Below are 12,337 nucleotides of genomic sequence, written 5' to 3'. Positions count from 1 at the left end.
TAAATAGGAACCATTGTCGGGTGACACAGAGGACAATTATAACGCGTGATTGCACTTACTGCCTATTTCCCGCACCGAATATAGCGCAACTTTGCTTCATGGCATCCACCTTCCCGGTGCACCGGGACCGCGCTCTCAGCCGGGCTGCGCGTCCCGCCGCCCCGCGACCGCGGGACACGTGTCCCCCGACCCGGGGGGGAACCGGAGGATGCTCCGGGAAAGGGTTCCCTCTCTCCCCCCGCCCCCCCCCCCCCGCAAGCCGCCCAGGAGCCATCAGCCAAAACGTCGTCAGAAACAGAGTCCAAAAGACTCAAGAGGAGGATCTAGATGGAAGCGTCGGTAACCAGACCTGATCCCTCGGAATCTCTGATGTTCAGCTCGTTTTAATTCCTTTCTAGCGTCTGGAGATAAATGCATAATATCTTTTACTACAACGCCTTTCTCTTGGCTCCAGGTCTCAGCTGGAGCAAGGCGATGAGACAAAAATCTCCCAACATCCGACACATCAAACCTCGGCGTAAAACGCGTTTCGGGGTAAAACTTAGACTTGATGCACACTCTGATTCCATTTTCCTGCTTTTCTTTCTAGTCAAATCGAGAGCCTTATCTTCCTTTCTTAAAGGACTTCCACACGCCAGCCTCACGGTGGCTCGTTAAAAAAATCACCTCTCTCTAGAAAACGGCTTGTTAACCAAAACGATCATAAAAGGAGAGGGAAATGCTTGTGGGGTTGTCCCTCGCGGAGGATAAACGCGCTGCCCACTGCCCGCGGGCGCTTTGTCCCCGCGAGTAGTCTTGTGAAGGACACGGGATGGTGCTTTGCGTGGAGTGGGGATACAGGACACCATTCATGTAATGGTCCGAATGGGCTCCCTCCGATAAGAGGCGGGGGGGAGAGGGGGTGCGCTGGAGAAATTGGACTCCCCCCAGTTCACTAGCACCAGGTATCACGGATTAATTATGCCGTGGCATTTCGTGGCGGGGATGCTTCCCGCGGCCCGATGGATGGGTACGGGAGCGCGGATGCTGCGGCAGTGCCTGCCCGTCGCCTCCCTTCGCCCTCGGGCTGGGAAAGGCGAGGCGGAGGTGGGCCGGGGGGCAGCCTGGAGCCCGGGAAGGGGGCAGAGGGGGAGGCGGGAGGCGGAGCTGGCCGGGCCGGGCCGTCACTGCTGCTGCTGCTGCTGCTGCTGGAGCCGGTCAAACTGCACAGCCACTTCCCCCAGGAGCTTCCCTTTCATCTCCCCGCTCCTGGCGCCTGCAAAACAGCCTCAGTTTGTCTGCAACGTCTCTCCTCCCCCTGCGCTCCCTCCTCCCCGTCCCACTCCAGCTGAGAGCCCCAGGACCGGGGCGCCCAGAGCCCGCCCCTGTTCACGGGGGCCGATGCTGCCGGAGGCGGGAAGGGAACTGGGGGGGTACCGGGGGGTTAAGGGCTTTTTGGGCATCCTTGGGATGCGGCCGTGCTCCGTGCGGAGGCTTCTGGCGGCGGGTCGGAGTTGGGGGGCACAAGGGCGTGGGGCAGGGAAACAGAGAGCCGGGCGGCTCCCGCCGAGCCCCGACGGCCGAGCCCCGGGGACCGCCCTCCCCGGGACCGGGGTCCCACCGGCGACACGAGGGGGGAGCCCGACGCAGGGGAAGGCCCCCGGACTCACGTCCGTTCCCCCGGCCGGGAGAATTCCCGGGTGGTCTGAGGCTGGGCAGCCGCTCGGAGCTCCTGGGTAGGGGGGAAAGCCAGAATTCCCGGAAATTTCTCCAAACCCCATTTCGGTGAGGTTTCCGTCCCGGCATTCAATGCCGTGAGGGGCTTTATTCCCCTATGTTTAACTGATAGGAGGAGGATGAAGGAGGGGAGGGGTGAGGGAGAAGAGAAACCTCCAAGTTCAAACTTTAGATAGATAATGCTCCAGCCTCACCATGGGCTAACACTGAAGAGGGCAAATGCCATGAGCAAATCTTGCCATGCTTTGCTATCCCAGGCGCCCCTGTGGCACCCAAAAGCCAGCCAAACCATGCTGGATGAGCCATCTTCTGCTCCATGCTTCACAATGCTGAGAGAAGCTTGTCCCTTGGTTCCCCTCCTTCCTCCAGTCTCCCAAAGGATGGCAGCGCAGGGAAGCCTCCCCAAGCCCATGGGGGTGGCGTGCAAGCTTGCCACCCAGGCCACAGCCAGGCAGAGAAGCTGCACCCAAGGGACGTGATCGGTGTCACTGTGACCTGCCCGCCTGAGAGCTCTCCTTCCCCAGGCGCCCTTCCAGCGGGCATTGACTTTGGGAGCGCGGTATAATTATCTGTAGCATTTTCAGCAGCCCCACAATGGCTTTCCACGGGCGGTGCATTGTTCTTGACACACATGCATTGTTCCCCCATGTCCATCAATTCTCATTTACTTGTCACGGTGCAGGAAGCATGGAGAAGGGAAAGCAAGGGGAGGGGGGAGAGAAGAGGGACAAACTCAACCTCACTGCATTGGCAGAGCTTGCAAGGCCGGGGCTGGCTGCTTGCAGTCCTGCATCTCTCTGCAAGGATCTCCCAGCAAAAAGATGAGGTCTGTGGGGAAGGACAAGTGACAAACTGGGGATAGAAAGAGCAGCTGGAGAGGCATTACTTTGTGGGATCAACTATTGTTTTCACCCCTGGAGAAAAGCCCAAATCAGGGCTCCCTTGCCTGAAATGTTGCAGGCTGCCTCAGCCAGATTACTTGGACTGAGGTGGTGAAAGGCATCACCTCTCTTTGCAGATCTGGCCTGGCTTTAATCCTTAACCCACCGACGTCTGCAGTAACACTGCTGGCAATAAGTAATGAGTGTGCAAACCCTACTATTAGCCCCACTGATGAGTGGGGTTTTGTAACGCAGCTTCTCATTTAAGTCCTCCCACACTCCTTCCCACACCACAATCGCATGCCCAGGTCCCAATTTGCCATCTGCGTTAGGGTACTAGGGTGGCTCAGATACGTGTTGGCTGGGGGGGGGTGTTGGATGACCAGGGCTGTAAGGGGTCAGGGAACCCCTGGGCCCAGCACAGCACACTCAATATGGCCCCTTCCTCGAGATGCGCTCTGTCCCGGCCTGGGTGGAAGAATATGTCCCAAAGAAAATCCACATCAGACCAATTCCTCTCCCAAACTCAGCTCCCGAACAGGCAAAAATCAGCTTTCCCCCTAGGAAAACATATAATTACTGGTGTTGCAGAGGGAGTGGGAAGTTGTTATTTGCGTTAGCAGGACTGGGGGTGTCCAAGACTGCTGCATGGGCTGGCAGGAAGGTCAGGAGTCCAAATCGAGCACAAGAAGGGCTCGTGAAATCCTGCACGTTTTGTGGAAGGAATAATATAACCAAAACTGTCAGGGAGCAGAGTCCGAGCCTCCCCTGAAGTCAGGGCATGGGGTGAGGAGCTGTGCCACACAGCCCCGGACATGGGCAGAAAGACTGCTGCCTTCGCAGGGTATTTTGGTTTTTAGAGCTTTGGTTATAATTAACAGCGAAACGGCTCCCAGATTCTGAGTTTCCTGGACGTTAAAAAAAAAAAAAAAAAGGGCACACAAAAAAACCCCCAAACCAACAAAAACACAGAGAAAGTTGCGGGCACAGCATGAAAAAACGCCCGGGTAAGATTAAAATAATTATGAAAAAAACCCAATATGTATTTGCTTTTATCCGTGCAGTAATTAGAAGTGCTTTTGGAGGATACTCTTTATTCATACCACTGGTAGGAAGTCAAAAAGTGAGAGAATCGCTTTCATAGTACTGGTTTGATATGCCTCTTAATTAAGGGCTGCATGCCCCTAATTTATTAAAGCTCATCTATTCATCACGTGTGTAATTGACGCTGGAAAAAAAATAATAATTACAGATCTAACCTCTGCAGAGTGGTTTTGCCCGACTTGGGTCCTGCTGCCGCGGAAAAGCAAAGGAAAAAAAACCCAACAAAACAAAACAAAAAACCTTTTCGTAAGGAAAATGAGCGGCGCGGAAAAGGCACCCGCGTTCCTCCGCGGGGATGTTTCGCTGAGGGTCCAGCATCCCGCCCCCCCCACGCCAACCCCGTGGGAAAGCACCCCGTTTCGGGGGAAGGCGGCTGCGGGCCGGCAGACCCCGCTCCGGGAGGGCCCGGCGGGGCCGGGGCGCGGCGGTACCCGACGGGGCGGCCGGCGGTGGAGGGGGACGGCGGGGGGACGGCCGGGAGGAGCCGGGCCGGCGGCGAGAGGAGGCAGAGCCGCGATCTTCTAAAGTTTCCTCCTCGCCTAATCATCAGCCTTAATTACCCCGCCGGCTTTTTTTTTTTTTTTTTTTTTTTTCCCCTTCTTGCTTTGGTATGATTATAGCCCTGGACGGCTCCTTAATAGCACAGCTCCGCTGGCTGCCCGTGTCATTAACTCCTAATTCATTTCGGAGGGGACGGGGGGGGAACACCCCGAACAACATAAGCTCCGAAAAAAAAAGAAAAAAAAAAGAAAAAAAAAATGTTTCTACCCTCCCTCCCGCTCCCGAGCCAATGGCATGAGTCACCCCGCGACGTCAGGCCCCAGCGCGGGCCCTGATTGGCCCGCAGAGCGCTTACTCCACTTCCCAAAGGAGGAAAGAGCCGGGAGCCCCCGGAGGGGGGAAAAGAGGGGGGCGGCAGCGCAGCGCCTCACTCGCGCAGTCCCCGCGCAGGGCCGGGCAGAGGCGCAGCGCAGCTCCCCGGGCGGCCCCGCTTCAGCCTCCCTCCGCACCCGCGATGGCTTCTCCTTCCAAGGCGAAGGAGGTTTTCTCCTCCGACGAGGAGGGCCCGGCGGCCGGCGCCGAGGAGCACCACAAAGTCAAGGTGTCCAGCTTGCCGTTCAGCGTGGAAGCCCTCATGTCCGACAAGAAACCCCCCAAAGAGCTGCCGCTGGCCGCGGCGGGGGGCAGCGCCGACGGGGCGGCCGTGGGCACCTCCAGGAACCTGCTGCTGCCGGGACACGGCTCCCGGGACGCGCACAGCCCCCCTGGGGCGCTTACAAAAACCTTCGACACCGCTTCGGTCAAATCGGAGAACTCGGAGGACGGCACGTCCTGGATCCAAGAGGCCGGGAGATATTCCCCTCCGCCAAGTGAGTGGCCGGGCAAGGGGCCGCGGAGGGCTGCGCGGGGCTGCGCGGAGCCGCCGGCGGGCAGGGAGCGAGGGCAGGCGGGCACCGCTCCGGCCCCGGGCTCCCGGCATCCGAGCTGCGCTGCTCCCCCGGGCGCCGAGAGGCACAGGAGCACGCTGGATAAATACGTATATACGTTCTGGTTTATATACGTATTTATATCTACGTGTGTGTGATTTTATATGTATGTTACATATTTCTTCATATATATGTTATATATTTATACAGTTATCTATTTTTATACACACATATATAAATAGATAACTGTATATATATTGTATATGTTATATATTTATAGACGTAAGTATATAAATATATAATGCTTTACAACCGTAAAAGGAGCAGTCGCTACCACGGACTAGCTCCCTTTCCCGACACACGGCTCACCGGCTGCCAGTCTGTACATTTAAGTTATCCCGTTACAAAGAGAACTGGAAATTCTCCCTTTTTCCTTCTCCCTCACACCAAACGTCGCAAAGAAATCCCCTCGCTCTTAAATACTCGGAGAATTGTTCCTTCCAGCCTTGCGCGCTTTCTGCGCGCTGACTCCCGCCGCGGTCTCTCCTGGCAGGGTATTTCTTTCTCTCTCCCTGTCAAAGTTCCCCGGGCTGGCCCTGACCTCTTTAGCCCCTGCGATCTCTCCCGACCCCCTCCCCACCGCCTTAGGGACATGCGATCCGGAGGTGACAGGTCACTTCTTAAACCCTTTTGCTGTTCGAGCCGCGCTGCTGTGTCTGCGCTGAATTGCATTTCGCTTTCGGTGAGATCCCTTGAAAAAAAAAAAAAAACAACAATTCAGTTCCTTTCAAGAAATAAAAAGCCCCAACACTACCTTCAAGAAAAGGTGAAAAACGTCGCCCGGCGCTGCTGGGCTCTGCCTTCCCATCGCCAGGAGAAGGGCGACTGTACACCTGTACCAGCAGATCGATCCGCTCCCCTCCGCGCATCCCTAACTTGCCTGATGCAAACCAAATACTCTGCTTTATTTAAGTTAATGACTTCACAGACGCGAACTGTTGAGCCGGTCAGTCTCGCAGAATTTGTTCCCGTAATCTAATACTGCAAGAAGGAAGTTTGGTGCTATTACGGCTCTTCTGGTTTTTGGTTTTTTTTTTTTTTTTTTGACAATCATTTCGATCTGGCTTTCAGCCGCTTCCTTTCCTTTGCGATAACCCCGAATTAGTTTGGTTTCTAACGTGCTGGGAGAGGGGAAGGAGCCCGTCCGTGTCATTCCCTGCGTAGCTCCGGGTTGCGATTTTCATGTACCCTCAAGTACGCTGGAAAAGCGTGAAAAGAAGCGTGTGCTCCTACCCGGACCCCATTTCTCTAAAACTGCCCTAAACCCCAGACTTAGACAAGGCCTAATCTTCTCTCGGTACGGTTGGTTTGTGGTTTTTTTTTCCCCCTGAGAAATTCCTTCTCTTTCTCTAGAAAATCGGCGGTTCGTGAGATCTGCAAAATAGCATTGTAAAGGACTTCAATAGGAAGGGAGTTCAGGTCCGGTGATTTCAGCGGGATTTGGGACGAAAAATTATGATCAGGGCAGGGAAGGTCCTCTCGGAGCTGATATGACAACAAGAGGCAATGACCGGTTCTCCCGCAAGAAGTCCGTCTGTCCGTGGAGGGTTTTGACATTAGAAGCAGCTCCTCAATTTATTAATACTACGGGTGCGATGAACTGGGGAAAGAGCTGTGAAAGTTAGATTTTTGGGCAAGACGGAGAGAGAACCGTCTCCAAGTGATGATTTTTGTCCGACATTCGCCAGAAAACGGATGATAAACAGAAAAAAAAAAAGCTAAACCAAAAAAAACCCAACAGTGAAACAAATCACTGCAGCGAGTGCTTGAGGACTGGCATGGGATAAACGCAATTACAGGGTCTGCCGTGGCGACGATCCCTGCTTCTTATCAGAGTTTGGCAGTCACATGGGGGATGGTGAGGGAAGAAGCCTCTGAACGCTTGGGTGTATTCCGGGGGAAATGTTTGGCTGGCATTTAATTTAAAAGCATGTTTTTGCGGTTTCCCCCGTGCGTAGCAGAAGTCGTGACGGGTCGGGCTAACCCGAAAGCCGGGGAAGGCGCTGGGACTGGGAGCCGTCCCCGGAGCGACGGTCGCCCTGGTAAAGCCCATCCCTCCTGGAAGGAGCCCCCGTTCAGCTGGGTCTTTGGAGAGCTTGGCGTTCAGAAGAGAGATAAGGTTGCGTTTTAAAAGAGAAAGTGGAATAACAGGGTGACCGGCAGTGAATTTAGGGTCGATTTAGTTTAGTTTTAATTTAGTGTAGTGTTAGGAGTGAAACAACTGTCACGGTGAGCACTTTAATTATTAAAATTCCCTCGTGTGATCGTAAGACTCTATTTGACAAGTTGTTTTCTAAGAGGTATTTATTTTTCGCGTTCAGTATCTAGCAGAAAAGTAAGAGAAGTTTAACTTTTGCCACTGTAGCTGTTTTTCCCTCCCCTTTCTGAACTTTTGAACACTTGTCTCGTGGGATTTTTTAATTGCATGATATGCAATTAAACAGCTTCGTGGTACAATTTATTTTAAAAAATAAAAGAGGGAAGTGAAAGGCGTCCGGAAAACACGGCGTGCAAATGCTGACACATGTTTGAACCAGACACTACAGCATGTACAAAATTTAGCAGCCTCTTAAGAGCAGACCATGTGTCATTTTCTGTATCAAGCTGGGGAGCCAGGGTGGCTTGTCGTATGCCCCGGGAGTGATCCAAAACGCAGCCAAATTGCTACACTTTTGAAGCCAGCCGTGCGCTTTTTAATCATTCTTCAGATTGCAAAATTATTAGTGAAATGCAAAATGAACCTAAAGACAAGTCAGCGATGTGCCATCCTGGGCACATGTGTCTGACCTCTTGGGGTTATAAGGCAAGCACAAAAGGTAGTAGATTTCCTGACTTGCATTGGCTACAGATGCTGCAGCTATGTGTTGAGGTTTTTTTAATTGACGAATGTCATAAAAGCTAAGCGTTGCATGAAAAGTGCACTGCTTCCTTCTTTTTTTGATCCTTGTTGAAAACCAGAAAATACTCCTTGAAAAGAAAAGTTATTAAGCAGCAGAGGAAAAACTTGCTCTTGAAGAAGAAATAGCAATAAAAAATGCCCAGTTATCTAAACCACAAAAATTATCAGACCCACTTCAGCTCTCAGAAAAAAGATAGGGTTGACTTGCTCTTGGTGGAGAAATCCTGGATCGGGGCTGGACTGGGCTTGTCTCTTACACCACTGTCCTTTTGTGAATCTCCTGCTTTTTTGTATATGTTTGTCCTGTGCTTTCCTTGGGGTTACTCCTCCAGTTCTGCAGCTACCAAGGCAGCTGGTTTGTGTGCTCTAGACCTCTATGATGTGCCTCCTAAAGCGATCTGCTGCGTGTGTATCTGTGAACCCTTTGTGCCGTTTGCCTACAAGCATTCCTTTTGAAATCACTGAGGCAAAATTTCGCTTCCCAGGACATCTGCTGAAGTCCTGTGAATATAAGTTTGACAGAAAAGGGATTTCCAGAGCCACTTGCAAAAGCATCCCCTGTTTTGAGGGTATCACCTGGCGGGATGCTCCCTTCACATACCCTTCCTTTCCCACCCCAGCCCTCTCAAGCTTCTTGCCAGGGCACCCAGGTCTCCCTGCCTTTGTGGTAACCGGCCTTTCCCTTCCTTGCAGGACACCTGAGCCCCACTGCCTGCACCCTGAGGAAGCACAAGACGAATAGGAAGCCCCGAACCCCATTCACCACTTCCCAGCTGCTGGCTCTGGAGCGCAAGTTCCGCCAGAAGCAGTATCTGTCCATCGCCGAGAGAGCCGAGTTCTCCAGCTCCCTCAACCTCACAGAGACCCAGGTCAAAATCTGGTTCCAGAATCGGAGGGCCAAGGCCAAGAGACTGCAGGAGGCTGAGCTAGAGAAGCTCAAAATGGCAGCGAAGCCCATGTTGCCGTCGGGGTTCAGCCTCCCTTTCCCCATCAACTCTCCCATCCAGGCTGCCTCACTGTATGGAACATCCTACCCTTTTCACAGACCTGTGCTTCCTATCCCGCCCGTTGGACTCTATGCTACTCCTGTTGGATATAGCATGTACCACTTATCCTAAGAAGATCAGAAAGACAAAGCAACAGTGAGACAGACTTCCTGGTGGATCACGTCCAACCCTGAGAAGGCAGTACCCCAACCAGTACTGGCCGTTCTTTCTGCACGCTTCTATCTGCCATCCTGAGCATACAGGGGGTTGCGTTAGCAAAGCAAGGCATCCTGTATGCTACGGGTTGGGTGTCTTCTGAGAGAGTGCTCTGAACGTTCAGAGTCTGATCCTCAAAGAAAAGAAATTATGTAAAAACAAACAAACAAAAAAAAAAGAAAAAACCATTTGAGCAAATGTAGGGGTTTTATACAGTGCACATAAAACTAGAATAAAAAAAAGAACAGGTGAAAAAGCAATCTCATCTTATGGAGGCAGAGATTTCCCGATGCCTTCCTGATGGCGCCCGACACATGTTTAAAGGAAGAGGGGTGCATGCCCTAAACCCACACTCTCAAGTGTCATCACTTAATATGGGGGCAGGGGGGAGGGAAATAAAAAGGTTTATTCAAGGTTTTGTTGTTTGTTTGTTTGTTTGTTTTTTTAAAGAAAGCAGAGCCCTTAGCTAGAGACACCGTGTAAATAGAAACTAGACCCAGTAGCGTCCGAGTGAAGTTCAGAGCCAGCCAGTTCCTGCATTTCTGGGGGCAGGGGAAATTTTTTTGCGTCCCAAACATCAACAGATGTTTGCAACGCGATGAGCATCAGGGCCCCTAAATGCATAAAGTGGAACAACAGCTTTACCAGCATTGGCTCCTGTAAAACCTTTATCTGTATAAATAGCTTCAGCGTTTGTAAAGCACTGTGAGGGGAGGTAAAGTGCAAGGGAGGGTTGTTAGGCAGTCTGGTCTTTATCTCTTCCTATTGGCATGCTTAGAAAGTTTTGGCTACAGCCAGGTAATCTTGGCTCTGCGATGCTCTTTGAAAACCAGGAGAGACGGAAGGAAGCTTTTCTGAGGAAAAAAAGACGTGGGTTGTTTCCACAGTGGTGGTGAGCAAAGGGTTGTTGAACACTTCTGGGAGATGTTTGGTGGTGTTTTTTATTAGTATTTGTAACAGTCTGTATTAAAGAGAAGAACCCCTGAGTCTTCCTCTCCTTCCCTCGCAAAGGATGCCAATATAAGTGACTCATGCTTCAAGCCCTTCTTAAGAGAGGTCCGGGTATCACAAACAACCAACCCTACTGGGAGGACGGTGGGGTGCCAAGAGACTGCGTAACCTGTCTGTCCCCGTGGGAGCTCCCCGAGCGCTGGCAGTATCTTCCCCAGGTTTCTCCTTATAACTATTGTATTATATGTATTACTCTTGCTAAACTTTGAGAGAAAGTTACTCCAAAGACTGTGGAGCACTGAAGGCAGAGCTTCTCCTGGATTTATTTTCTTAGCATGTTGTTGTGGAAGAAAGAAAGAAAGAAACACAAAAGCATAAAAACGAAAAAAAGCCACAAGGTTTTGCTGGTTTTGGTTTGTTTTGATCCAGACACTGTCGCTGTCTGGGACTCACTACAGATGAACTTCCCCTCTCCCTTCCCCTCACCCCCGATCTTCCATTATAGGAAAGTCCCTTTGAAAGGGATGCCTTGTACAATTTTATATATTTTATTGAAGATTTATTATTTCTTATCTCTTATTTCGAATTAAATTAAAAAAGAAAAAACATGTTTAATCGCGTGTGGGTCTGTGAGTGTTTGGAGTTCTTTAAAAGGTAACTTCTCTCTCCGTGTGTGTTTTGCACCGCTGGGTCAAGTTCAAAGGAATGTTTGGATTGCCTTTATGATTATTTCCCCTTTCTGAATCTGAATTAAAGCCAAATTTGCAGCACATGAAGGTGAATTGCAAGTCAACAATTCAAAGTCGAAAGCCAAACCTTTTATGAGGTTTCCTTGTTTTTAACAACCGTTTTTAGGCGCCTCTGTTCTTTACAGCATCATACTCTGGTGATGTTTCCACCACTTCTCTTAGCTCGTGTGCCTTTCTCTTTTGCTCAGGACTCTCCCTCCGACTCGCCTTTCGATTGACTTCAAATCTCTGCTTTAGTGGGGGCCATTTTCCACGCCCGCAGTAGCTGGGGTTAATTTTGTACAGGTAAGACGTGGCAGGGACCCTGCGATACCTCGGCACCGCCGCATCTCGGGGCTCCCGTGTGCCGTCAGCCTGTCCCAGGGTTTTCGGGGCAGCCTCCCTCGAGGGATGCGCTCATGCGCTGCCCGCAGGGCAGATGCTGGACCACCCGCTCCTGGCCTTGCTGGCGAGGGGGGCTCGGGTTTGCTCAGGTAAGAGTGGTACCCGGGAGGTCAGGGGCACCTCGGCAGCGCTTCCCGGCAGGGAGAGCCCCGGGGGTCGCCGCCCGCCCGCCGTTTCCCCCCCGCCCCCGCCTCCCTCCCTGCGGGCCGGGGGAGCGGAGCTCAGCACCCTGCCGGATCGGGCCTTGGCTGGGCGAGGAGGAAAAGGGCAGGGGGGTGAAAACCCCTCCCCACCTGGGTTGTGAGGAGAGGGCTGCGGGCTGGGTGAGCGGCTCGGGGAGCTCAGGACTCGGCGGATCCTGCCCTACTCACCGCGGGCCTCCCGACTCCGAACCTCCCCCCCCGGTTAACCTTTCCGCTTCCCAACTGTAGGGAACAAAGCTGAGGGAATCTAATCTCCGTGCAGACTTTTCAAATTAGCATTTACTGCCGCATAAAAACCGGAGACAACCGCTTCTTTCTCGGGCTCCCTCTTTCTGAAGTATTTTCTCCCTAACTCCAGGGCAGGGTGAAGCCCTCCTCGCCCCGATCCCTCCCCGTCCGATTGTCCCGAGCGCTTTCTTAGCTGGGCTGGGCCGGTTATAAATAAACCAGCGGTATTTTTTAACCTTCAGTATAAATCAGCTGTGTCAGGGATTACGGCTAAATCTTTTCGCTGGAAATTCTTTGAGCGCAGGAGCTTTGTGTGTGTTATGATAGATCCTTAAATGGATACAGATTTATTGCAGAACACAAGGGTGTTGAAGGAAAAGCTTCCAAATCTCGGTTACAACCTCTGCTATGGGAAAGGCAGGACGGATCCGTGACACCTTCCCCGAGCTTGCGGATGGCATGACAATTCACCCTGCGCCCATTATTAACTTGTTCCAATTAAAGCCTTCAGAAAGGCCGAGTTAATTGAGTAT

The 12,337-nt window shown here is 52.1% G+C and overlaps 1 protein-coding gene across 1 annotated transcript; it reads left to right on the top strand.

Annotated features, from left to right (window-relative positions):
* Nucleotides 1-4,525: 4,525 nt before the first annotated feature.
* Nucleotides 4,526-9,700, top strand: MSX2 (msh homeobox 2). Its single transcript, XM_074603802.1, has 2 exons — nt 4,526-5,071; nt 8,781-9,700. Exons 1-2 carry the CDS (start codon nt 4,717-4,719, stop codon nt 9,203-9,205), a joined length of 780 nt encoding a protein of 259 aa, XP_074459903.1. The 5' UTR covers nt 4,526-4,716; the 3' UTR covers nt 9,206-9,700.
* Nucleotides 9,701-12,337: the final 2,637 nt, after the last annotated feature.

This window comes from Larus michahellis, chromosome 11, assembly GCF_964199755.1.
Source record: "Larus michahellis chromosome 11, bLarMic1.1, whole genome shotgun sequence".
NCBI classification, from domain to species: domain Eukaryota; kingdom Metazoa; phylum Chordata; class Aves; order Charadriiformes; family Laridae; genus Larus; species Larus michahellis.
This window is presented reverse-complemented; position numbering and strand designations above follow the sequence as displayed.

Coding starts and splice junctions, on each gene's coding strand:
- MSX2 (XM_074603802.1), top strand. CDS start 4,717: ATGGCTTCTCCTTCCAAGGCGAAGGAGGTTTTCTCCTCCGACGAGGAG. Junction 5,072..8,780: donor GAGATATTCCCCTCCGCCAA/GTGAGTGGCCGG, acceptor CCTTCCTTGCAG/GACACCTGAGCCCCACTGCC.